At 50.4% G+C, this 26,368-nt stretch overlaps 1 protein-coding gene across 1 annotated transcript; it reads left to right on the forward strand.

Annotated features, from left to right (window-relative positions):
* Positions 1-26,350, forward strand: LOC118513907 (transmembrane protein KIAA1109). Its single transcript, XM_036060232.1, is given in 24 exon segments — positions 1-118; positions 1,038-1,812; positions 1,814-2,547; positions 2,794-5,109; positions 5,184-5,846; positions 6,137-6,284; positions 6,354-6,917; positions 7,965-8,066; positions 10,081-10,685; positions 11,536-13,441; positions 13,531-13,653; positions 14,650-14,875; positions 15,530-15,939; positions 16,018-17,086; positions 17,152-17,290; positions 17,367-17,741; positions 17,809-20,005; positions 21,370-22,800; positions 22,802-23,503; positions 23,505-24,570; positions 24,638-24,844; positions 24,927-25,057; positions 25,114-25,613; positions 25,698-26,350. Coding segments are annotated over 23 exon segments (16,542 nt in total). The 5' UTR covers positions 1-118; positions 1,038-1,104; the 3' UTR covers positions 25,918-26,350.
* Positions 26,351-26,368: the final 18 nt, after the last annotated feature.

Below are 26,368 nucleotides of genomic sequence, written 5' to 3' on the forward strand. Positions count from 1 at the left end.
CCAAGATGGTGGCAGGGTGTGCAAGTTCGTACTGTGATGCTATTAGTTTTCGATAGAAATTGTGATTAAATTTAAGTTAATTATGTTGCACAGCTGTGTGCAAAAGACAGCGTTTAAGGTAAGCTACGCAGGGAAAGTGAAGTTTGCGGTGAAATCGTTGGGGAAATGATGGGAAAAGTACACGATAGGAACACTCCCTTGTTGCGGAAGTTCAATGGGTGCCACCACCTTGAACGCAAAGTGTGTCGATTATTGGAGATTTTTCCACCACAGCTACAAATGCGTAATATCGCATACCACACAGCGGTGATAAGCGTAATCAGTGGAATGGAATGAAACGGACTCTGATTCATCGTGGGGTGATTAGCGGTTTAGCAACATCCAACGATTGAAACCACACTCTCTATCTGGGTATCGATTTTTCACTCCGTGAGGTTTCTTCTTCGTCCCGGTGGTCGTCGTAGTGGTAGACGTCGAAGAAGTCGATCGGGAAGATGTCAATAAACACCGGGAACGTGCGTATTGCGCCAGCGCGAATTTTTCTCCCGTTTGTTGTGATACGAATATTCTCGTCGAAAGCGTTTTCATCCAAAACAACAACTTTCACCTCCTTTCACTGCGAGTCGAGAAATGTGTGGCCTCGCCCCACCGCCCAATTTCATCATCAGCTGATGATGATAGTGTACAGCTTTATATGGGCAGTATGCTTTGTTTACATTTTTTCATACTAGGCGTCAGGGTGAAGATGTCTAGCCGAAGCGTATCGATTTTTTCTTTGTAGCGTCTGTATGTTGCTTTGATGAATGTGAGACGTTGATGCATCGTACTGGAATGGATGTTGGTATGGTTTTTTTTTGTTCTTGTTTCTATAGCAACACGAGAGTAAATCAGCATTCCACAGCATTCGTTTGTCAAAACCATTTATGTTTTTTTCTCCTCGTTTTGCACACTTTATTTGCTTCCCTTTAATTAGTCACACGATGTTTTTTTTCTTATTACTATTTTAATAACAGTCGCTTTTAATCGTTCTCTTTTAGGATATTTTTTGTCACTTTGACTGACGGTTTAACAGCACGGATCCCAACCGCAACTAAAACGAGCAAGATGAGTTACGAAGTGACGGAAGAAACCGCCTTCAATGGCGATGATCTGATGAGCATGGGCCAGTTCAACATGACCCAGCCGCTGGAGGATATGAAGCTGGACAAGAACATGGTATGGCTGCTGGTGTCACTGCTTTCCTCGATTGTGTGGATGGTGTACATCACGTTCTACAACTCCCGGCTGTTCGGTTGCATCATTACGAAGCTGGCCAATCGGCTGTATGTGCGTGGTGCTTATTTTAAAATCGGGTCGCTCAATGTAAATCCCCTCGCTGGGAAGATCATGTTCCGGGACGTGGTGTACGTGTGTTTCGATTATACGGTGCGCGTTCAGGACGGTTACTTCATATTCCGATGGTGGCGTTCGTACGTCCCCAAGGACGTGTCGGAAGATTTGTCCCACTCCGACACCCGGCTGTCGGTGATGCTGAACGGGTTCGAGGTACACATCTACAACCGGTCCGATCTGTACGCACGGCTGGAGAAAACGTTCGGACTGAAACCGTCCGTGCTGGTGCCGACGGAAGACATGAACGCGGAGGAAATAGCCAAGTTTAAGGAACAAATCATGAACGACGAAAACCAGCGGCATATTAGTGAAGCATCGGCCAAGATTAAAAAACCACGCCCGGAAGCAATGACGGCAACAACGTGGCGAGATTTAATCCCGGTCATCAAGATCGATATATGTTCGGGGCGGTTTGCGTTCGGGAAATCGTCTCACACCGACGACGCTCTCGCTGTGTGTCGAGGAAGCGCACTGCGTTTACAGCACGAAACCGGCCGTATCGAAGCTGGACCATTTTATGCACTTCGTGAAGGCGAAGGTTGAGAATGCGAAGGTTTTGCTTGCACCCAGCCCGAAATTTACCGGAATGGTAGACGAACCACCGCGCTACATGGGAGAAGGCTTTGTGGTAATGATGTCGAACCTGATGGAACTGTACTTCTACATGGACGAGGCTGGTATTGTGCCAGAGGAACCCGTAACGCTGACGCTCGCTAATGGAGATGTGGTAGAGGCGGCTCCACCTGTCTGGGGGATCGATATCAAGTGCGGCAAGGGTACGGACTTCAGCTACGGTCCGTGGGCCGATCGGCAGCGTGACCATCTGTTTAAGTTCTTCTTCCCGCCCGATTATCAACCCATGGCGGTTACAAAACCACCCAAACCGGGTGATCGACGTGAGGTGCGATCGTTCGATATCAGTCTGTGCACATTGAACGAAGCGACGATCGATGTGCTGTTTTCGAAGAACAAAGAAACGAACGCGGTGCATGTGAACATTGGTGCGGGATCGTATCTGGAAGTGACCTTGCCATGGATAATTCTGCAAGATGGAATGGCGACGAAGGTGACCGGACAGTTGCTACACGTAGAAGCCACCACCAGTTTGCAGTATCGCAGCTTGGCCGAGTGTGAAACGCTGCAATTTAATGTTAAGTAAGTATTATCTCACACAGCGATTGGTGACGTGGTGGCGAATAGTTAATCTTCCTCTCGATAGTGCACAGTCGGCATTTGAGGCTATATTTTTGGTATATTCTTGGACATGAAAAAAGATAGTTTTTTTTAGCGACATTTCTTCTCAGCTACCCACTGTTCAGCGGAAGATTGAAACCTATTAACCACTTGAGCAAATCTAATGCAATATGCCCTTCTTAACATTATTTTTCTCCATCTTTGCAGAGTTCATTACCCAATCAAATGGAACGACCATCAGGAGTGGACGATTAATCTGACCGGCAGCAAAGCCACTGCCTACATCGTATTCTCCCACAAGGAGTTCTTTCAGGATTTAATCGAAGACTGGGCTTCAAAGGCACGCCCCGACATACTCAGCTTTGTGCCGTACACCTGGAAGTTTGGTGTCATTCTGAAAGAGTTTGAAATACTCACCCTTAGCAACGAGTTCAACTGGATCGATTGCTCGAGTACGAACCAGGAAAACCACCATCTCGCATTCTGTGGTGATCTGTTCGATCTAAGCTTTTCCCTTCCCTTCGATGACTTCCTACCGGTGAAGCTTCCGATCGTGTTCTGGATCCACGGGGAAGGGCTCGATCTAAGCATGTACATTCCGGAGATATCGAGCAGTCGACCGATTCTGCTGGCACTGGACGAAAATGCACGCATCCTAACGCGTGACGGTAACGTGAAGAAGCGATCCGAGTTGATCAACAAAAAGTGGCGCCGTGTGTGTCAACGGGCGGTCGGTTGGATTGACTGCTGGACGGTTCCGATCGTGGCCCTTTCGATCAAGTACATCTACCATCCGATGCCACCGCTCGGGCCTGACCCGCAGGCCGATATAACGACACCGGAAAAGGAAGAAATACTGCTGAGCCCCATGCGTATCCCGAAGATGCGTAAATCGCCTGCCATTGCGTGGACGACGGTAGGAGATGGTGGAGCGCCCCGTTTCGATCCGACCAGCTTACCGCCGGATCAGGTGTCGGTGGAGCTAGAAATAGGATCCTCGGTGATGCTAGCGTACGGTGCGATTCTGCGCAACTTTATCCACCTGAAGGAGAACATTTTCGGTGAAGATCAATCGTTCACTGATATGGAGAATTCCAACAGTAAAAATGCGTCACGAAGCAATCCACTGGCTGGGGGGCTTGGGAAATCCACCGGTTCAACCAAGGACGATCCTTCCAAGTCCCTCTCCGAGACGAGCCTCAATCCGGACGAGAAACCGAAACGCTTCGATCCGCGACTCTACCGTCCACTGGAGGTGATCGTGAGCGTTACGATACACGACCTGCAGGCGCACGTGATGAAAAACTGCAACGAAAACGACCCACCATGTCCGATTGTGTTGATCGAGCGGCTTGGGTTCGAGATGAAGAAGCGATTCTACGAAACGGAGCTGCAGGTGCTAGTGAGCCCCTCGTTTCTCATATCGTCCGATAACACGATTCGTCCCGGGAAGGATAAGCATCTAAGGCAGGGTCATTTGCTGCTTTCGGCCGTACAGGTCCGAGGACACGCAATGTTCAGCAACGAAGGCCGTCAGCTGGAAGAGGAAACGCTCGAGTACGCTTGGTTGTTGGAAGTACAGCTGGGGAAGCTATCCGGCAAAATGACCCTATCGCAGCTGTGTAACGTTGTGACTGGGCTGGAAACACTCGTCTTTCTCACGATGGACTCGGAGAATGAACTAAAATCGCCGAAAACTGTGCGCTACTGTCATCACGGAGTGCCATCAAGCTCGTGCCCGCACACGAAAGAAGACGCCAAGTATCGGTGTCCCTCGACGGAGGATATCAAGTACCGGATGACGCGTGTTGCTGTCGATGCGGTCGATCTGTATCTGATAGAGAACGGTACTGCCATGCACACGTGGATCTCACCGGTTCGGTTGGCGACATGTAACCTGCACGGACAGCAGGTAAAATCGGGCATAACTGGGCTCGTGCCTACGATACTGCTCCGCCAGTTTGTCTCCACCGGTGGGCATTTCAGTCAGTACAGCAGTGGCAATTCGCACAGCAACACCAACACCACTGGCAGCAGCCGGTCGGCGAAGCTGCACCATCAAAACTCAACCAAACACGCGCCGGACGATGGGTATCGCAAGTCGTCCGACGAGACGGGTCCAATGTATCGACGCTCGGCGATGGAAGATGGTGGCCCGATGATTACCTCCACCGGGTCCGGTTCTTCGGGCGGTGTTCTGAAGTCTGGCAGGCGAGAGAACGCGGTAGAACCACCGTACCCGCAGCACAGAAAGGACTCCAAGGAACATCGGGACGATCCGTATGGTTCTATGTCGAGTCGGAAGGGTCGTTCCGATCGGACGGAAGATCCTGCCATCCACTATCGGCGCGATAACAAGGAGGATCCGTACGCATCGCTACACTCGACAAGGAACAGTTGCCGTGATATTGATTCGAACGAACCATGGCTAGAGGTCGGCTGTGTGTCACTGGGGCCGATTATTATAGAGGCAGCGTCTGCGCTGCCCATCCCGGAACATTGTTTGCACTTGGTGCAGCATAGGTAAGCACAGTAGGGAGGAATGCCATTCGGGGATGGAATTTAATTTACGTTCTTTGCATTGTCTCATCCCACAGCTACCTGAAAGTGCACGACGAAAAGAACAAGAAACTGTGGTTCCTCTGGTCCACCAGTACCGATCCGGTGCGGTGCGGTTGTGTTGGTGGCTGTACCTTCTTCGGCACTAACCGCAATGGGCCACGATTTTTCAAACCTTGCGCCCAAGACATCCAGGAGTTCATCAACATCGCACGCTACCACATCCACCCGAATCCACGGGAGTACGGCTTCGGGCAGAGCTTACTGCACGAAGGTCAGCTCGTGTTCCACACACCACCGTACAGCTTGCAGCCGGTGTCGTTGCAGGAATGCTACGAGTACATCGGTAAGCCCAATCTCCATCGCACCGGCCATCGACATCCGCCAGCGCACGGTGGTGGCGCACCGTCGGCCTGCTGCGGCACTGGCATAAAGCTGGACAGCAAGTCACCGCACCTACCACAGAAGCATGAAGCGATGCTAGCGCAGAAAACGACTTCGGCCGAAATTTCGCCCAACAATACGCTTATTCGGGGTGGCAGTGGCGGTGGTGTTTCTGGAGCGAGTGGAGCGACAACACTGGCCGGAACCGGTGAACGGTCCGGCAAATCTTCCCTGGAACGGGTGAAGGAAAAGGATGTTGGTTCGCCGCACGGTTCGGATCGTGCACGGGGACGCCGGTTTTCGTACACAAGTGGAAGGTAAGATACGCTTCTTCGGTACATTTCATGGTGAATCGTTTGGTTTGGTTCCTTGAATTTGGTCTAGAATGCGAACAGACTTTAGCTTTGTGGACAATTCTTTATTTCTTACTAAGAAACGGAACCGAAAGTACCGATTGCACGGCAAAGGTATGTTCCAGGTGAAGTCTTACCGTAAATAATTGATGGACTTTGTATAAAACTACCTACATTCGCACTATGGGGCGCGACTCGCACTCCTTATGCTCGCACTCCTGCTAAGAAACTTGTGCTACTTGTTTATTTCGCAGACAAAGCACAATTCCACACGACGTTCCGTACTGTCGGCTGCTGGATTCCAGTCCTAAAACCACCGCAAACAGCTCGAAAGTGTCAACGCCGACTCCCGGTCGGATGGATGGGACGGAGTCCCGGCTGCTAACGCCAAAAGGCTTTAAGGTGCTACAATCTTATGCTTCCACCGCGTACGCTTCCGACTCCCGACTGACCATGGACAACTATTTGCAGGGCGAGCTGGATGGGCCATTCCTGGCGGACGATCATCACCACCACCAGCATCACCATCATCAAGCACTGCATCAACACTACCAGCAGCAGGGAGCCCAGCATCACCATCCACCGTACCACAGTCAGCAGCAGCACCACCATACTCAGATGATGCTGGAAATGTCCCACTCAGCACCTTCCCCGGGTCACCCGCTGGCGTCGGATTCGGAGCAATCGCTTGGCGCAATCCTTCCGACCGGTTCCGGCATACGTCCGATACCGTCGGACGACGTTATCATGCGTGATGTGCAGCGTACCGTTTCGCTAACGTCGGAGAATCCTTCGGAAGCGTTCTTTTCGGCGGACGAAGATTTGCATGCGTCGCGCAGTTCCAGCCTAAAGGCTGGCGTAGTCGACCATCATCCGCACCCGGTAGCGATACAGAAGAAACGCTTCGCATCCGATCTAAGCATCGTGGGACCGAACGAGCTAGAGGGACGGCTTGCGACGCACCGGAGCGACTACGAGATCCACACGCCCGAACATCGAAGCCTCCCGATGCGGCCCCAGTCTACGGCTGAGCTGGTAAGTGTTGGTGGTGAGTGTGGCGGTAGCTCGCACCGGTTTCGTAGATGCTCCCCGAATTGGTTGGTTATTGTTTAGTTACGGGTCTAGCGCACCTTTATCGTACTGTCGATAAAACGATCGATCTACCAGCAGCCAGCAGGTTAGAAGGCAAGACCGAGTCCGTTCGGATGGCGACAACGACACTCTCGGGTGTTTGCGTCTAAATGAAGCTTAAGTTTTCCCTGTTTAACGTTGGGTTTTATTTTACTGCTTCGTTTCCTGCTACTTCCCTCAAGGGAAAGCATATAGCCTGTTCAACAACAACAAAAAACAAGCGTCAAATGCTTCTGTAGTAAAGCGCAAGCAGTATGTGTAGAATAGATTGTTTATGATTTCCGTTATCCTAGCCTACTTCAACATTCCCCGTAGCAACTGTAGTTAGAATGGTTTCACTACGATAAAAGCACACGATACGCACTCATTCAACCGTTGAACGTCATGAGACATAAATTGATCGCGATCGTTGCTTTTCTCTTGGTGCAAGCTCGTGATCAATCCTAGCAGCAGCAGCAGCAGCCAATTGTCATGTTTTTTATCTTTTTCTTCCAACACACAAAAAATCCTTATTCACGTGCAACCGTGCTTGAATAATGGTTTTTTTTTCGGGAATGTTTAACCAATCGTATCGTATCGATCGATCGTTCTACTGCTCCCGCTGTTACTTCTGTCGTTGCTGCCGCGGATGAAATGATGAATGATGATGGTGTTTCCAAATTTCTCTGTCTCGATCAATCGGACATGAAACTCATGCCGTACGTGTTTTGTCACTCATCCATTCAAAACCCCTGTCACCGACCTCCTCAACTCGTCATGATCGGCACCCCATGTATGCACACGTACACCACACTCTCATTCGCATCCTTCCTGCAACACATGTATTGGACGCAATCGAACAAACGGCCAAATCGGTCACTTGAATGTAAATCTGTACCACCGACGAACCGTGTGCGTGTGTGTGTGTGTGTATGTGTTGGGTTGGTGTGTGCGACGAATCCTCCAAATCAGAACGAAGAGGAACGGCGGCTCCACGGTCTAGCGACACCGATGCGTAAGTTTAGCAACATTTCACCACGGCCCGAGTTCCGCCATTTTAAGCCAGTTTATGATGTGAGTAAAAAACAAAATCTTCTACCACCATCACAGTATACCTCTAGTGTAAGTGTGTGTGTGTGTGAGAAATGCACACACACACAAACACATGTTTGTTTGTTTTTGTAATCACGGAGGTTGGGAAAATCGGGAAGGAAAGCCACGTTAAAGGAGCCTCACAGGTGGCAGGAGAATATCCTTTTCCGTTGACGAATCCTTCCCGTCCAAGCTTTTGCTTTTGCTTCATTTTGGCTAAAAGCGCAAATGTGCTGTTTTTGTTTTGGTTTATTATTTATTCGTTGTTAAGATCAGTTCTTCAGCAAGCCCGGCTAGTTTGACAGTGAACGGGTTGGCGATTTTAATTTGCGTTTGAAAATATTTCCGTGTGAATATTATTGATCGTAAGCAAGTTCTTGCAGGTTAAATTATCTATAATTTCGTTTCAGTATATTTGCTCTTTATATTTTAAGCCTGTTTTTTTATCACCTGCACCTTTCCGCTCCTGTTTGCATGCAAAGTGTGGATTTTGTTTTGTTGATTTTGCTTTTATAATAAGAATTTTGAATGAACTTTGCGCCTGAATGATGTTATCGTTTTCAGTCTGCACTATTCTCCTATTAAATAAGTAAATACCCAAATAGCCAAACTATCTTAAGCAGCACGCTAAAGATCGTTGATCTAATACGTCTTTTGCAGTAAGCAGCGTCATAGTTCCTCGTACTCTTAACCAGACCTTAAGCAGCTTTCGTACATCGAGCTGTTAAAGAAAGTTTTTGTGTGCTATTTGTTTTCATGCAAGGCATCTGTTTGGGAATTTCAATCTGCTCATCATCTTCCGAACTAGAATTGTCGGATATATCGATTGGAGTATCGATTATCTTGCAGTCGTCTTCGTCCTCAAATATTTCACGCATAATTTAAGTATGCTTCATAAAACGATTTTCCGATTTTTGTACACACTTTCAACACATCTTTCCACACAACGTTTTTCTGACGACGCATGACAGATAGCAATGTCCTATTGACCTAATCGTGTAAACAAACAACTTGAAGGCGCCGAACTTCACTCTTAAATGGGCATAAAGTTCCCTGAAGTACCGCATGCTTCTTAACAAGCCGCATAGTTCGGATGAACACTGGTTTATAAAGCAGTGCATGGTTTATAAATAAGCTTCATAGTTCCATCAAGTTCCACGCTCTTTTTAACTTGCCTCAAAGCTCGGCGGTAGTACGTTTTTTCTTTAAGCAGCCCTTAAGCAGCACGATAGTTTGAATTCATTATTTTTGGCTATTTGGGTAAGTGTCTGAAGCAGAGTGATTAGTATCACTTTCAAGAGTGTACTTGGGGCGGTCCGGTGGCCGAGGCGACGGCGGCGCCGGTCTTCACACGGCAGGGCCGGGGTTCAAATCCCATCCAGACCGCCTCCCCGTACGGAAGGCTGACTACTTTTCTACGGGTTAAATTAAGTCATAGAAAGCCAGAAATGGCAAGCCTAGACCTCTCGAGGTTGTAGTGCCAAAGAAGAAGAAGAAGAAGAATTTACTTAATTCCCTTAATTTGTATATTTTGGTAACGTATACAGAAAAATAGACCAACGGTCATTATTTATTAAGCCATAGCTTCTGCAAATCAATAGATACTAAAATGTTGTTTGTTCATTACAGAGGAAAATGATTTAAAGTAATTCGCTTCTTAATGCAAACGTTATCTTCTTGCTAATGATGTGCTACTAATATTCTAGCAATGAGATATAAAGTCTACTATAATTCTTTAGTAAATGTTTTATTCTTACTAAAATTTGTGTTTTTTTTCTATTCTGACCTTCCTGTACTGACTTTCATTCCCGAGCACTAATTGCATTGTAGTTATGTGTGTTAGTAATTGTAACATGGTCAAGGTAACTTATGTGGCACCACCTTTCTTCACAACAACCTCCTTGACTTCATGGTTTTTAGAGAGCTACGGCACTGCAGGTTCGCTTGTGCATTGTACTTATCCGCGCTGTCTTTCTGTTCCGAATTACAATTCCAGGTGGACCCGCAAGACTCTTCCGAATCACATTCGCTCTCTTCCAGTTCCTTCATATCGGCGCTCTCGTCCCAGGAGGACATCACGCTGGTTAATCTGCACATGCAAATCAACCGCCCGATCGTTGACTCGCCGCTACTGATGGCCAGCTACGTGACGCATCTAGCGCAGGTACGCTGCTCCAACTGGTCCCACTGCTCCATGCCGCTCGGAGCGGACGCTTTCTCCATGCCGCTGTTTCAGCAGAACGAAGATGGAGGGCTGGTGTACATTGGGGGCAAACTGATACCCCACTTTGACACGTACTCCAACTGCCGTGAGGTGAAGATTGTGTCGCGGTACGATGTTCCTTTGGCGGGCAGTGGTGCCAGCAGTAGTCTGTCTGGTGCTGCTGGTACAGGTGGATTCTCCACCCTCCCGAAACCACATCCCTGGGACCCGAGCGTACTGGTCCGGAGCAGCTTCGACAAGCAGGAAAGCAGCAAGGAGGGCGAAAACGAATTCCTCAGCTCGCAGGGTGAAATCGCAACGCGCAACTCGATCGTGGTTCGCTTCAAGGGACAGGTGGACGTGATGCTAACGCCGCTTCTACTCGAAGGCTTGCAAAGGTAAGTGTTGTGCTATGCCTTTATTAAATGTTTATTGCTTCCGAGTCTTTGCTATTGGATGGACGCTTGCGGCGCACCAATGGGCGATAAGAGTGAGCAGACGTTTGGAAGGGTTCCAAATGGGGAAAGCTCTCCTCGAGAGTAGTCGGCCCAGTGCTATCAGCTGTTGGAATTTGTACACCGATCGAATTCTTGTACAATTGCTCCACTTCTTGTGGTGCTTGTTGGCGAATAGTGGAGCGTGACGAGTGGCCCAACAGTTGTATGTATTGTGGAAATGATTGGTTTCGCTTAAATTTAGCCCTTAGAAAGCGTATCCTTAGCAACACTGGTGAATCCGATCGGGCATTTTCGGTAGAATGTCCCCCTTCTTCTGATTCGTTTGGTGAACTGAATCTTTCCGGCGTGGGAATGTGTGTGGTTTGCTGCATCAGTTCACCTTCCCTTCCGTGGCTGCGATCGATAGAGTTTGATCTGCGAAACTGATGATCGTTTTGCTGGAAAGCGCCACCATTTTGTTGCAATCCTAAGTTTGCCTTTAGATCCTCCACATCGAACGTCTTCAATCGTTCCCACAGCGATTGTGTGTTTTGATCGCGGGCGATTGTTTTCAGAATGGATATGAATGCTTCCATTTCCGTTTCCGTTGCTACCCTAGAAACAGGATACGGCTTTGCTTCTTTTATGCAAACAAATATAGCTATTACAATTAAACGATTGCCAAACATTGCGGAATAATACGCAACTGTTTCGAAATTCACCAGTAGGTTACTTTGATTTGAAGAATGAGACGAGGTGCACCTACAAATGATACACAATGCAAATTTCAATTCGTTCCATTCGTCTACAGAATGATTGAATCGCTGACACCAACTCTCGCTACGCTGCATCCACTGACCGTGATAAATGACATTCATGCATCGTGCGTGCGGAAAGTCGAAGCAGTTAACATACTGAAGCGCGATCAATCCCTAAGCTACTGGTCGCAGGTTCACTCGAACTCGAAGCGATCGACGGCTGAGCGCAATCTGCAGGGTCCCGGTGGACCGGTCCTGACCGACGTGTACGAAGAAAGTATCTCCACCCAAGTGCAAGGATTGATCGTTCTGCCCAAGATCAATGTAACTCTCATTCAGAGCTCGGTCGTCGAGGAGGTGATATCGTTCGCCGCGCTCGACAACGTCCAGGAGCTAAGCTGTGCGTCCTTGCTGGCCGTTTGCTTCGAAGGAGTCTCAACGCGGTTCCATCTGGGCAAAACGACCAAAGCTTCGATGCATACGGTGTACACGCAGCCCACCGTCCGTTCGGGAGGGTTAAAGAAAAGTGGACTGATTCGCGGCACTCGAGCACTGCTCGCACACCTGTCGTCCCAAACCCGCCCGGACAATGTGCCTGGCGAGCCAATACTGTTGGAAACATCGGAAAAGCAGCTGGAGGAGCTTATCATTACGCTCGACATTGGGAAAGCTCATGCTCAACTTCGTCGCCTGAAGAACGAATCGGCCAATTTGCCCGATTCCCAAATCGTAATCACGGCCATACCGTCCCACCGCAGTCGCGCGATGTTTGACTGTACGCGAATGCCGGAAGATACGGCCACAACCTCGCTGGAGGGTGGCACCAGCGCCAGTGCGCTGGGCTTTATCATGTTCGAGGGTGGACTGGAGGGTGTGAGCGTAAAGATTGTGAAACGATCTCAGTTTGAAAAATCGGAAAATGCGGAAGAAACTCTTAAACCTGAGGCGGACGCGCTTCCCACGGCGACGATGCATTCGGAGGCGAACCAGAACAGCGTTACGCTGAACAATCCATTAAACTTGGTAACGTTGCTAAACGAGGCGGGCGGCAATATGGCGGCGGAAGCTTTGGCCAAGTTTGGAATGAAAAAACCGGGCACGCCAAAGTCTGCCGGTGGCAGTGCAAAGGATCGATCATCGCTGTTCGATATCAAATCGAAGGATAAAATGACCGCAGCCACCACCACCGCCATGACGACGACGACGACCACTACAACGACCACGACGATCCTTGGAGATGGTGGCAAAACATTCAAGACGAGCGTTATGGTGCCGGATGAGATGGATTTCGTTGGGGATGGTACGCTGCCAACATCGGCCGTGCATCAAGCGCAGCCGACAGCCGGCTCGTCAACGCAAGCAATGCCGTCCACAAACAATGGAGCTCCAACTGTTGGGCAACAGCATTCATCCTCAACCGCCGCCAACATTCCCGGCACGAGTCGAGACGATCCATGCTCTTCGAAGACTGGTAGCGCAGGAGCGGGCACTGTTGCTCCCTGTAGCAACGACAACGGCAAGACCTCTTCCTGTGTAATTGACTTCAAAACGGTTTGGTTTAACTTTGCCGCCCCACCAAGAGCGCCGATCACGCGAAAGATTGACTACACGCGATTGGATTGGAACTTGCTGAGCACCGCTTCGCCGGCCATCACGGCCTGGATGAATCCGTGCAATCGGTTCGCCATAAAGGTGGTTGCTCTCATGAAAGCGATGTACATTCGGCGGACGGCCGTAACGGTGGCGCTTATGGCCGATGCTTGGGAGCGTCCTTCACTGCATCGTCCGGCAAAGAGCCGGTACGGTGGGAAGTTCACACCGCTCGCTAAAACGCTCCAGGAAGACCCGAGCTGTCAGCTGTGCACCGTGCTGCAGAAGTTTGTGCTGGATGAATCCGCGGCCAAGATAGAGTGTATTCTCAAGCAGCAATATCTGCCACAGCTGAGCACCATGCGTCAGGTAACAAAACGGGAGAGGAAGTGATTTCTCTTTGCTCGAACCGCAAGCGCTGGATTTCACGATGCCTCTTTACACTTTCCTCGTTGTAGGCTGTCATCGTGCTAAGTCGGCAGTGGAAAAACGTTCTCTACAATCCGATGCTGTTCGAACACCAGTACAAGGGAAAGCTAGCCAAACCGGTCAACGTTACATTTGCACTTCCGCAAGACGAGGTATGTTGTAAAGCGGCTCCATGTTTAGCCTCATGAAAGTTGGCGCCATCTTTGTCGATTCGGGTTGGGTAAACGAATTGTCTCCTCTGGAAGATTAGATTCTATCCCTTAAATTCCCCGCAAGCATATTCTCCCTCCTTTGGGTCCTTATCGTTCGAGCAACATAATACCACACAACCGACGGCAGGATTGATTCACCCCTCATCCATTCACTACGTCCATTGTGCGCTTAAGAAGACAGATAACTTTGATCTTTGGGCCTTGATAGTACATAAGCGAATGAATCGTGTGCTTCGTCGCATAGCAAATGCCAACCGTTTACAACTCACCTAAATCACTATCATACACTAAATGCTTTCCTTTTGCAGCGATACAAACCTATATGGGGTAAGTGTGATAATGAGCGCGGAAGAGCTTACCAAATTTTAAGACCAGACCAGCAGAAGAAAACCCGCAAACAAACAACACAGACACATTAGGTTAACTTTGCGTTATTTGTGTTGATTGTTCTGTAATACACCAAATCTGTGCAAATGAGTGTGTATAGAACGCGTAGGCTGTGTCTCACGGTACAGGTCCCTCTTCGGTGATAGTCTTGGTGGTCTGTGGCTCTTTTGCGTGTGCTTGTGTAGGGTACATGGTACACGGAAATGGTTATGAACGCTTCGATAAAGCCGCAAAGCAAGCAGCAGTAGTTAAGCTGAGCAGCCTTATTACCACCATACCGGTTTATGTGGTAAGGCTGGCCAACGAATGTTCTAACCAACGACCGATGGTGTCAGGGATGTTGTATTTTTGTGTGTCAATCACTAATCCACGTGTCCGCGCCAAACCATAGCATTCGGAGCTGGTTGGTTAATGTTGCTAATGAACGCATCCCGAATTCTTCCCTGTCCCTTACCCCTTTTTCCTATGAACTGAACCTTCTCTCTCTAATCGTGCCCGGAACCGATCGGTTGGACGTTTGTTTTTTGAACACCATTTCCATCATCGTAGGACGCCGAAGATACGGATGACATCGACACGGATAACTATCCCGTGGGAGTGCGCGAAAACCATCCACTGCTCGGCGAGGAGAACGAGCACACGATGCTGCTCGGCCAGTGCATTCAACAGCCGCAGCAACAGCAGCAACATCGTCAGCAGTCGGCTGCATCGGCAACATCAACGGCACCCACCCAGCATACCGGCGGCCATCAGCAGCCCCATTCATCGCTTCATGGTAAAATATCTCTTCCCAACTAGGGTCCCTCAGGGGGGGGGGTCCCAACTCCCTAATGGTGTTTCTGTGGGATTAATGCACGCATCCACACCGACGCACCGGCATCCTTTTCTTCCTTAATGTTGCTTTATTCCCCCTTTTTGGGGGTGCTGATCTATATCTATCTCATCCTCTTCCCGGAAGAGGCCGTTCGGGTGTTTGTTGTCGGTGGTGTTTTTTTGCGTTCTTTTTTTTATTGTGGTGATTCCTTCCTTCCTACCTTTTTGTTTAACTGAAGCTATGTTTTGTGTTGCTTTCCCGTGCATGATGCTTACTTAGTTGTTCTTTAGCTATGATTTGTGTGTTGTGTTTAATAATCCTTTGTGTATGTGTTCCCTTTTTTGCGTAATATCTGTTGTAGAAACCATTAACAAAACACACACCAACACACATGACAGTACAGCAATAGGCAGTAGTGTTTTACAATGCTATATTACAACAGTAAACGAAAAAAGCAAACCGTAGCTGAATTTTGCTTCTCCTTTTCTCCAATTTCTTATTTCGGTTCCTTGCGCTCTCCACCACAAACAAACAAACAATAATGATAACAATAATTTCGAAACGCACCGAAAACAAATGCAATACCCACCCCCCAACCGTGCTGCTGACCAAAAGTTATCAAAATGCCCGCCGAACCGCCGATCCCGTCCGCGGCGTCGGCAGTACATAGTGCGGTCTCGGCCAAGCTGGCGGGCGATTCCCTTAATACCTCTCCCAGTACCACTAACAACTCGCACCACAACAAGCTGCGGAAGAAATCGTCGGTAAAAAGTTTCATTCCACCGGCAGCGCCACCGTCGCGTGCTAGCATACAGATGTTCCCGATCATCTTCGACAAGCAGCAGGACCCGGTCGGGGTCGAGTACGGTGCACTCCGCGAAGGGTCCGTACCGTCCATGTGCAGCTCGTCCGACTCGATGGACAAACCCTGGACGCCACCAGCCAACCACAAGGAGGATCTGTACTCGTGGATGGCAAAGCAGCAGAGCGAAAGTACGAAGCAGCGGGAAAAGGAGAAAACGACCGTATGTATAGTCAGGTGGCGAGTGTTTTCTAGCTCTCTTTTCAACCTCATCTTGTTGGTTGTTTCTATTTCGCTCTAGCAAAACAATCGCCCGGTGTCGCAGAACCGTCCCGCGATCCATTCGGTGAAGTACATGCAGGATAACAATCGCATCCTAGACGCTCATCTCATCTTCGAACCAATGCTAACCTGCCTCGGCGTAATGCCCCAGCAAATGATCAACAATGTAGCGAACAAGGACGTTTCTTCCCTGGAAAGTCTGGGAACGAATCTGTCGCTGGTCTGCTCGTTCGACACGATTCGCATCGATATCGTCGTTAGTGAGGCAGGCGATAGTAAGAAACCGCCGAAGCAAAAAGATCCCAAAAAGCGTGGCAATGGCAAGTTCACGATCATCCTGCCAGGCGAACAGCCGGCTTTCCTGTGCGAACAGGTCGGTGTCGAGCTGGAGGTGCGCAAGATGACTGACGGCTTTCCGGACGACACTAAGCCTGCCATGCTGTACGTGTCCCGCGGCCAGCTGAAGAAGCACACCAGCACGGTGATCAACTTTAGCCTGAACGTGCGCTACATCTCGCAGCAGGTGAACATGCCTCTGTTGCGATTGCTCCACCAAATTACCAACATGTATCAAAACGTGAAAGACGCTCAGAACGAGCTGCGCGATGCGCATCCCGGTGGCAAGCGTAGTGCACCGCTCAAGGACGAATCTAGCCTTGCGTCCGAGATAAACGATCCCACGCTGATGGGATCACTGAACGAGCCGCTCATGGCACACATCGAAACGTCCGGCATCTTTGACTACACCGACGAGCGGTACGACAAGTTTAACGAGGACATCTCCACGATGCGACACGAGTTGCGGCACTCGATTAGCCGTAGCAAGATGCCCACGCTCGGGCCGCTGATTCCACTCACACCGTCGCCCAACTCACGCAATCGGCCCCATAGCTTTGCCCAGAAGCTACGCAGCACCAGCAAAACGGTGAAAGGAAAGCTGGGCTACACGAACCTGAACGAAACGATCAACACGCCGAACAAGATGAGCCCGACGACCGGTGGCGGTTTTTCCTTTGCCGAGGCTCAATCCAAACAATCGCTCGAGGCGAAGAACTCACTCACCGGTGCCCCGTCGAGCACGTTCGGAGGTACGGCGGCACGCAAGAAACGATTATTTAAGGGTTTTAACAGTGCGACCGTCTATTCGTTTCAGATTTCACTGCGCCCTTTGATCGCTCAACGTTCACCGGACCGATTCACAGCATTCTGGACACTCCGAAATGCTGGAAAACGGTGTACCATTTGCTGGATCTGTACTCAGCGATGCCGGAAACGAAAACGATCGCTCATCGGTAAGCGTTAACCTTCCTTTCGTACACTGGTACCGGTAAAGCAGTTTGTAATTTCAATTGCGCCCCCTTTTTGCAGTGTTTCCATTTCGCCCGATGCGGTGGAACAGATTAAGGCAAGAAAGTACAATCTACTCCACGAAAGTAAAACGCTGCGTGACGAAGAGGAACTTATTGGAAGCCACGGCACAACGGGTGGCAATGGTGCCGTGAAAGACGTCGGCGTTATAACGCAGGAGCGTACACGTCTGGTTGTGTTCGGTGTGGCGAAGATACACCGCACCCGACTGCTGGCTTCGTTGAGCGGGTTGAAGCTGGAGGCGGAAATAACGGCTCTGCACAGTAGCACGACATGGCGCAAAAAGTCACGCCCTGCGTCGTTGGAGTGTTCGCTGACCGGGCAAGTGGGTAGAGCGATGATTGTGCTGCTCGAAGGAACACAACCGAATCAGCAGTAAGTGTAGCATATATGTTTGTACCGGGGGTAAAGGAGATTCTAACGGCTCTAATCTCCTTTACAGAACCGTGGTGAAGGTGTCGATCGGGAAGAGCCAAACCCTGTACTCGAGCATAACGCGCCGTGGAAAGGATAAAAACAATGGATTGCTCTCTATCGGTATGGTAAATGTGGACATTCCACAGCATCCGGTCGCGCTGCACGGTATGATGACGCGCAGCTCGAAGCAGATTTCTTCAACGCTGCAGGAGCTAAGAGTGACGCGAACGTCGGCCCGACTGACGCGGCAAAATGAAGAGCCAGAATCACCGTTGCACCACCATCACCATCAGCGGGATGCCCGTGACAAGGCAACACCATCCGCTTCCGCCAATCAGCGCAAGCACAGCACGGCTACGGTTCGAACGATGACGGGTGCAACGACGGCAGGTGGTGCTGCGGGAAGCAATCCGAGCGGACTGCTGCAGCCGCTCTTTATGCAGTTCAACATAATATTGCAAAGCCTGTCGATTAGCGCTGCGCTGCTGCCATCGCTCCAGGCACAGTACAAGATGGACCACGTAACGTCGACCGGTGTTACCGGCAGCAAGGCGAAGTTTACCGTCGATCTTCCGAACCATTCGCTCAGCTTTACCACCAAAATACAAACCACAGAAACGAACCTTCCTTCGGAGGCTTGTATCGCGCTGCCACCGGTTCACGTCAGTGCGGAGTACGTGCCGGAAAGCACAACCGAAGAGGTACCGATCGATGGTGTCGTACTGCGGCAGGGCGGCTACCTTGCAGCGTCGGCCGAAATCGGTGTATTTGAGCGCTGTCTCACCACCGACCTGCTGAACCATCTCGTGTTTGTGCAGAAGGTGTTCATGAAGGAGGTGAACGAGGTGGTGCAGAAGGTGTACGGTGGAGAAAAGCCGGTTCCACTCTGGCTGGAAGAGTCCGAAGACAGTGGATCCACCATCAAGCGCATCCTCTTTTCGCTAAACATTCGCGTGAAGCGCATCCAGCTAACAGCAACCACACCCTGCTCCTCTGCCGTTCGCTTTGAAACGGGCCAGCTGGAACTGCATCTGTCGAATCGCGTGAAAAACATTGCGGACGCTTCCAATACAAAGCTTTTCGGAAAGGCGCAGATCGATTTGAACCTCTCCCTGGGGCAAATCATCAAAAATATTATCTTCGACGAGGCGGAGCCAGAATTTCAGCAGCACGCTTTCTTCAACACCACCATCGGGCTGAGGAATGCGTTCCAGAACGAAATGCTGAACGACGATAAGGAACTGGTGCTGATCACACTGAAGCGGCCGTTGATCTACGTGCAGCCGATAGCAGTCGACAAAGCGATCCTCGTGTGGTTGAACTACAAGAACGCGTACGAGTACTGGACGGAAAAGCGGGCCAACCTCAACAAGGAGGTGCTGATGGCAACGCAACAAGTGCTGGAAAAGGTGCCATTCGGCCAGATAAGCCACCATTTGGCGACGACCGCGAACCTTTCCACCCTGTTCCTGCAGCTAACGGTGGAAGATATGGGCATTTGTTTGCCGCTGAATCAACCGCCCCAAATCTGGGGTAACCGGTCGGTGCAGGACTTTGAGCAAAAGGGGGCTGTGGTTATTACGCTAGAAAACACGATCATCTCAGCCTGCAGCTCCGGTTCGCTCGTGTCCAAGGGCCGCTTTGCTGGACTGTGCCTACGGTTTGCCGAGGACTTTGATTCCTCGCTCGACGAGTGGAAACCCAACATGAACGATTCGAGCATCATGAATCTCTGTGTCGTTTCCGAAGGCACGTACGAGGTGTGTTCGCGAACGATCGCGGCCAAGCATCCGGATAACGCGAAATGGTTCCTAAACGTCAAGTGGCAGATGGAGGGTGTGGACATCCATCTGGATGTTAACATTGGTAAGCAACTGTCGGCACTTGGACACACGTTGACCATGCTCACCGGATCGGAGGACGATGAACCAATCTCGTCCGATACGCCCGACAGCGATGACATTGATGCAGCCGGCCACCAGGGCGGCAAAGATTCCAAGTCACGCAAGTCGGTCGATTCGCTGCCTTCGTTCCTGTTCGACACGACGCTCGATCCGAAGAAGCGGTCACTGCTGATGGAGAACGAAATAAACGAGCAGACGAAAATCGTGAACGATTTCCGTACGCTGGGTGCGTCGGCGAAGACGATCGAGAACGAGGAACGACGCCTGCAGGAGCTGCAGGCCGTGTACTACAAATATTTCCGCCGTGATATGATACAGGTGAGTGAAACGATCTCTCTTTGAATTACCTTCCGGTTGGGGTTGGTTTATCCGGCCAGCACTCTCTCTCTCTATCTCTCAATTTGAGGGAAAAGGGCGGATCAAAGTAGACTGTCTCAGTGCAATTCAAAAAACTCTTTCATCGTAGTAGCCAAGGGCTAGTAGATTGTTGGCTGCTGTCCAGTTGTCTTTTCGGCGTTGCTCAAAATCAATTGTTTCGTTTCGCACATCCTTTTGCTAAATTCCCTCTTCGAGAAGACGCAATTTTGGCATCAGTTGTCACGCAATGCCGTCTGTTAAGATAGTGCTCAAATTGATCTGTCAAGATGTGGACAGTGGTCACCAGTGTCAGGTGAATCTGCGCCGTTCGATCTACGAGATCGATTCGGACATTGAGGAAATTAAACTTCCGCTGCAAGCGATCGTGAAGCTGAAAAGAGTGCACCAGGCACCGGATTTGCATTCTACCTCGATGCTTCCGATGCACCAACGGGCACAGCTAAGCCTGCCGGTGATTTCAAAGCTTGCTCTGGCAGACGAAAGATCTGCCGAGGGCACTGTCCATGATGGGCGAGGTTCGCGGCGCTTCGGCGATGACGGGCGTCGATCGACCGTCGTACGGGTGCGCAAACCTAGCGCAAGGGAGTCGGAGGTTAAAGGTACTCGATCGAAAGAGGAGCTGAAGGAAATCAAAGCGTTGCTGATGGAGATGAAGGAAAAGCTGATGGCAAAGGAGAGCGGTTCCGAAACGTTGACCGAGGAAGAGCATCATACGGAGCACGGGCCGGCATGGAGAACTTCTTCGGTTGTGCGACGGATCAGTGAGGGACTGAAGGAGATACGTGCATCCGAGACAACGAACTGTCCATTTGTGCAGTACATTCTCGCGAAGAATGATGCGCCGGAGGGAAGCATCGATACCAGTCTTCCGATATCGGCCATTATCGGTGCAAACTATTCCGTGTCGTATAGGCACGACGAATCGGAAGGCGCTGGCCGCGAGCGTGCTTTGCCGACTAGCGGTGATAATCGGAAGAGCACGCGAGATGATACGGCCACAGATAACTCCGCAATCGATAGCGCGCTTGGTGTTCTTAGTAATGAGAGCGACTTAAGGGAAACCACATGTTCTTTGCAGCCATGTCCACACGATCACGGTTCGTCGGAAACTACCTGTCCGAATGATTGCGAACTGCATAGCTTAACCGACAGCAAGCAGGAAAATAGTTAAGATATGAAATAAACATTTCGATTCCGTTCGATGCTAGTTTAGGGTACCTAGGTTTAATTATGTGTATTTGATGCTAAACGCTACTACAATTTGGACTTTATTTAACCGTTCTGGGCTTGCATTTTATTTCCAGAAATGGAAACGTCCAGCGATGCGTAAGCCGATGCTGAAGGCAGCAAACCGTTCCCGTTCGTTCGTTGCTCCGTCACCGACCCGGGAGGATCTTATTGACGCTGGCTGCATCGATGGAGGTAATGGGCACGCAGGTGCAAGCGCTGGCTGTGGGACCAGTAGCGTGATGGAAGCCTTCACAGGTAGCGAGGACATGAGCAGTTTGCAAGAATCGCCCAATTCGGGACCATCTCGAACGGCATCGTTGCGGGTAAAAATTCCGCCCAACTCTTCCCGGGTAACATTCAGCGAAACGATGCGTCAATCGTCACTACCCAGTGCCGATTCGGATGTGGCTGCGTATTCCGACTCTGGGCTTGACTGGCCCCGGTACGATTCGAGCTCGGTTACGTCGGACGTGCCCCATTTGCTGGAGATCGACGGGGAGCAGGTTGAGCTGCGCAAGAAAAGTCCCAGCCATCCGCAGAAACAGCAAGAACCCAACATAGATTTCGAGCTAGACATTAAGGTGCTGGTCAATTCGGGCAAATGTGTGCTGCATACCAAAGACATTCATGACGAGCGACTGTCGTCGACAATGGCGGGTGGGAATAGTAATAGTAACAATGCTAGTGCCGCAAGTGCCGCCGGAGGTACGAACGCTTCCATGGCTGGCAAACATCACAAGCGGGAGCGAAGCACCGGTGGGGCGACGGACTGGGGTAGCCCTATTCCTCCGCGTCGTAATAAGGATAAATCGCGGTTGAAGTACAACACCGCGCCCTACACAGCGCTCGTCGATTTAACCATATTCCACATACCGGGACTGGACGTAAAGCTGCAGTATCAATCGAAAACTGTCGGCAATGATGATGCTTCGCCGCGTCTTAGTACCACCGATCCGTTCGGTGTGTCACGCAAGCTGGCCTCGAAACGAGCGACACTGTTCGCTTGGATGACCCTCCAAAGCATCCCCGAGGAAACCATCATATCTCCTCATATTTTGGAATTTCTGGAACAAACGCTCGAACCGATACCGTCCTCAAAGGGAACTGGTGGAGTCTCTGGAATGAACGGTGCTAACATTGGCGGTGGTGGTGGTGGTGGTGGTGGGGGTGGTGCTGGCGGTGTCAACGGGGGTGGCGGTGTTCCACCATCTGGTGGAGGAGTTTCGAATCCAGTCAATCTGCAAATGCTGGAACACAACTATGCCGCAGTTTATGCCAGTTTCCCCGTCGATGTGGTGGTTTACTTCCACATGCAACCGTCGACCTTCCGGTTCTCGTGTCTTCCGGTCTCACGCGTCGAGTGTATGCTACAACTACCCAGTCTGGACATAATCTTCAGCTCGAACCGCCAGGATGATGATACATCCGGCGGTCACACATCGTCAGGAGGTGAATCGACAGCAATGCCCGGTGGAGATGGGAAAGTAGCGGGAGGACTAAGCGTGAACCGGATGTTTGGCAGACTTTAACGTGTACATCTTCCATCCTTACGGAGGCAAGAAAAGTAACCTGAAGGAAGCTCACCAATTCTCTCCGCTGGCCGACAGTGAGCGAAAGGACTCGCTAAGCATTAACGTAGAGTTTGTGAAATTTCACATCACACGCTCGAAAAAGATCAACATCGTCGAAACGGGGTTGACGTCACGGAAACACTCGGACCAAGCGTCGAAGGCAACGATCCGCTTCTCTACGATCGTCGACATTGGCTCGGCATCGTTCAAGTACGATATGCGCCGGTTGACGGAGATACTTGCGTTCCCCAAGGCATGGTACAGAAGGAGCATCGTGCGACGCATGTTCCTCGGAGACTTGGGCATGCAGCAGACGAGCATGTGCGATCTAGAGATACCAACAATTCCGGAGGGAAGCGTTGATGGAGGTGGTGTGTCGAGGTCGAACGAACGAGATGCTTCGATCGAGGTCGAGAGCAGGCTGGGAAGTCGTGGGGAGAATTTGAATCGCGATCGTCTGCGCCTGAGTCTGGAGAACATTGGCATGGGAACGGGTGGCAGTGGTGGAAGCAGCGCATCTTCAACTGCAAGAATTAAGGATCAAAAGTCTTCGAGCCTCGATTCCACATCGTCGCCTTCGGATGTGAATCAGGTCACGTCCTGGGAAACGTTGGTTCTGTTCGCGATCAACTTCACCAAAGCTGAACGTTCAGATGAATATGGGCAATGTGATGGGCAACATTGTGTGGCTAACGAAGGCTTTCCGCAGCGATGGAAGACTCAGTATTGGCAGCACGGGACATAAGAACATGTACATCGGCGTGGGTTTGGGTGGGTCCTCGCTGGATGCGAAGGGTGGCATCGTCGGGGGTACGATCGATCTGAACCGTATCGATACGTACATCCACATTCGCGAGGATCCCGGCTCAGAACCGGATCATAAGGTAGGCATCAAGCTGATGGCGCTGGAGCTCAAGTTCGACTACATGGGCACGAGTGTGTTGATGACGCGCGTTAGCTCCCTAAATGCACAGCTGCGAGACGAATGGAAGTTCTCGAAGGATCACGATTTCGGCAACAAGCTACCGACAAACTATCCCGCCATCATACTCATCCACGGTGACCTGTCCTGGGATCAGCTGCAGATGATGATTTCCAAGTCAACCACCGCCGACATACTGAAGATGTTCTACAAGCTGGAGGAGTTCTTCTCGCAGCAGTTCAAATCGTCCAAGCGTGTATTTTCTAGCCTCGAACCGCGGCTGGCCAATTCTTCGCTGAGGACTAGCGTGCGGCGTCGGGAGGAGAAAAAATCGCTTGGAGCCGATGCATTGATCCATGACGCGCGCCATCACCGCCACTGGCAGCGACCGCTGAAGCAGACGAAGGGCCTCTGGTTGTCGACGTTGGGCGTACCGCTTTCCAACATCGGTACCGTGCTCGGCGGTACGATGGAGCTGCACGGACAAAACATCTCGCTCGCCTGCTTCCACGGTATCAACTTTAAGGCAAAGTCATGGGCTTTGTTCAGTCTGAAGGAGCCGTGCATTGATTTCGCGACCGAGGCGCAACACGTTGAGTCGACGGAGGAGGTACACATCATACAGACGCTAACGTTTGGGCTCGGCATGAACACTCAACAGCCACCGCAGCATCACTCGAACGCGACCGTGGTGCGGATGTCGCGCAACGTCATCTTTCCGCCTCAGTTTAAGACCCTGCACGAGTGGTTCCACTACGCATTTGCCAACAGTGAAATTGATGGTAAGTGTTGGGAGATGCTTGCAGCTTGAACATTCTAATTCTAATCGCTTGCGCTCTACATTGCCAGGAGTTGATCGATTCCCGGTGATTGAGCGAGACAAGGAGCACAACACGAACTCAATTGAACGAGCGCGCGGCTCGGGTTCGGGTTCAGCGCCTCATCAGAAACTCCAGGACCCCAACCTCAACCGGGAGGTGATTTTCGCTTTGCCGAGCTTGCAGCTACACTTCAAGACCGAACACCTGCAGGGCATCTCTACTCCTGATACAGCGCGTAAGCATCTGTCTTCCGTTGACCGATCGCTTCATCGTATCTGGGATGGTCTCTAACGTTAGCTCTTTTTTTTTCGCCACAGAGGACAAACCGATGGTGGAGTGCAGCTTCATCACGGCGTTCGAGGATCACATCTTCGTTACGGTCGATGCGGATGCATTTTTCTTCCTACACGATCTCATTACTTCCTACCTTAGCGAGAAAGAAAAAGTGGTATGTAGGGTGCAGATGGCTCTTACGTATATTTTTAACCCAATTTTATCCAACAGCTCGGTACAATTTCCACCAATCGATCGTCTTCGCCTAATCCTGCTAATGTAACCCCACCACCACCAACAGCCAGCGGAACGCCGGCAGGTTTATCAGTCTTGAAATCGGCTCACACGCTAAAAACCAGCTCTTCCAACCTAGCGTCTGGCGCTGCACCTTCCATGTCATCTCTTGGCACGCAGGACTCGACCTCTAGTCAATCGATCGCTGCCAACGGTGGTAGCTCCGTAGATTTGAACGAACCGGGTAGTTCCCAAACACCCGCCACTGCAACGACATTGCCGGGATCCAAATCAACCATCCCACGGCCGGTGGATGAGACGAAGAAACCGGTCGGCAGTACCATGTCCAGTCCTGCCGGTACCACCTCGAGCGGTGCAGCAACCGGTGGCGGAAAACAGGTGAACATTGTGGTGGAAAAATCGGACCTAGAATCGTTTATGCGAACCGATTGGCGTCATTTCAACTGCAAAACGTGGCATCTGGAACCCACTGTACGGTGAGTGTGATTTTTCTTTCGTAAACTTGGTTGTTGCTCAAATTTATTGCTAATAAAACGCTCTTCTCCCTCCACAATACACAGGCTGCTCTCGTGGGCCGGCAAATCGATCGAACCGTACGGAATTGATTACATCCTGAACAAGCTGGGATTCAGCCACGCGCGCACCACTATCCCGAAATGGCTTCAGCGTGGGTTTATGGATCCGCTCGATAAGGTGGAAGCACTGCTGATGCTGCAGCTGCTCCTGATGGTGAAGGACAACGGCACATCGGACGACAAGGATTCGAGTAAAGATAAATGAAATGTGAGTTTGAAAGAAATTATTACCCATCCCAAGACTTGTTCGGAGAGAGACTGGTGCCGGGGTTTCGGAGGGTTAGCAAGCATTTAAACCCGCCCACGGAATATACCGTGATTTTGTTTCTTTATCTCAGCGTCTGCTCAACTATATTTACCCTTGTACGTTCGGGTTTTTGGTATACCGCCGCTTATATCCCATTACTAGCTAATCTAGTCCAATGTCCGTATGTCCCATGTTAGGAACATACGGCCGCTTGCTTGAAAATGTCTATCGGATTATTCTACCGAATGATCTATATACTCCAACAACGGATCGAAGCGGGCGAGTGTGTTACTGTAACCGGTTACCCTGTTCAATCAAGCATCAATCAAATCGGTATCAAAAAAGAAAGGCAGAATAAACCAAATGTGATCCAACATTATTCAAACAGTAAGCTCATAAGAAAAAAAAC

This window comes from Anopheles stephensi, chromosome 3, assembly GCF_013141755.1.
Source record: "Anopheles stephensi strain Indian chromosome 3, UCI_ANSTEP_V1.0, whole genome shotgun sequence".
NCBI classification, from domain to species: domain Eukaryota; kingdom Metazoa; phylum Arthropoda; class Insecta; order Diptera; family Culicidae; genus Anopheles; species Anopheles stephensi.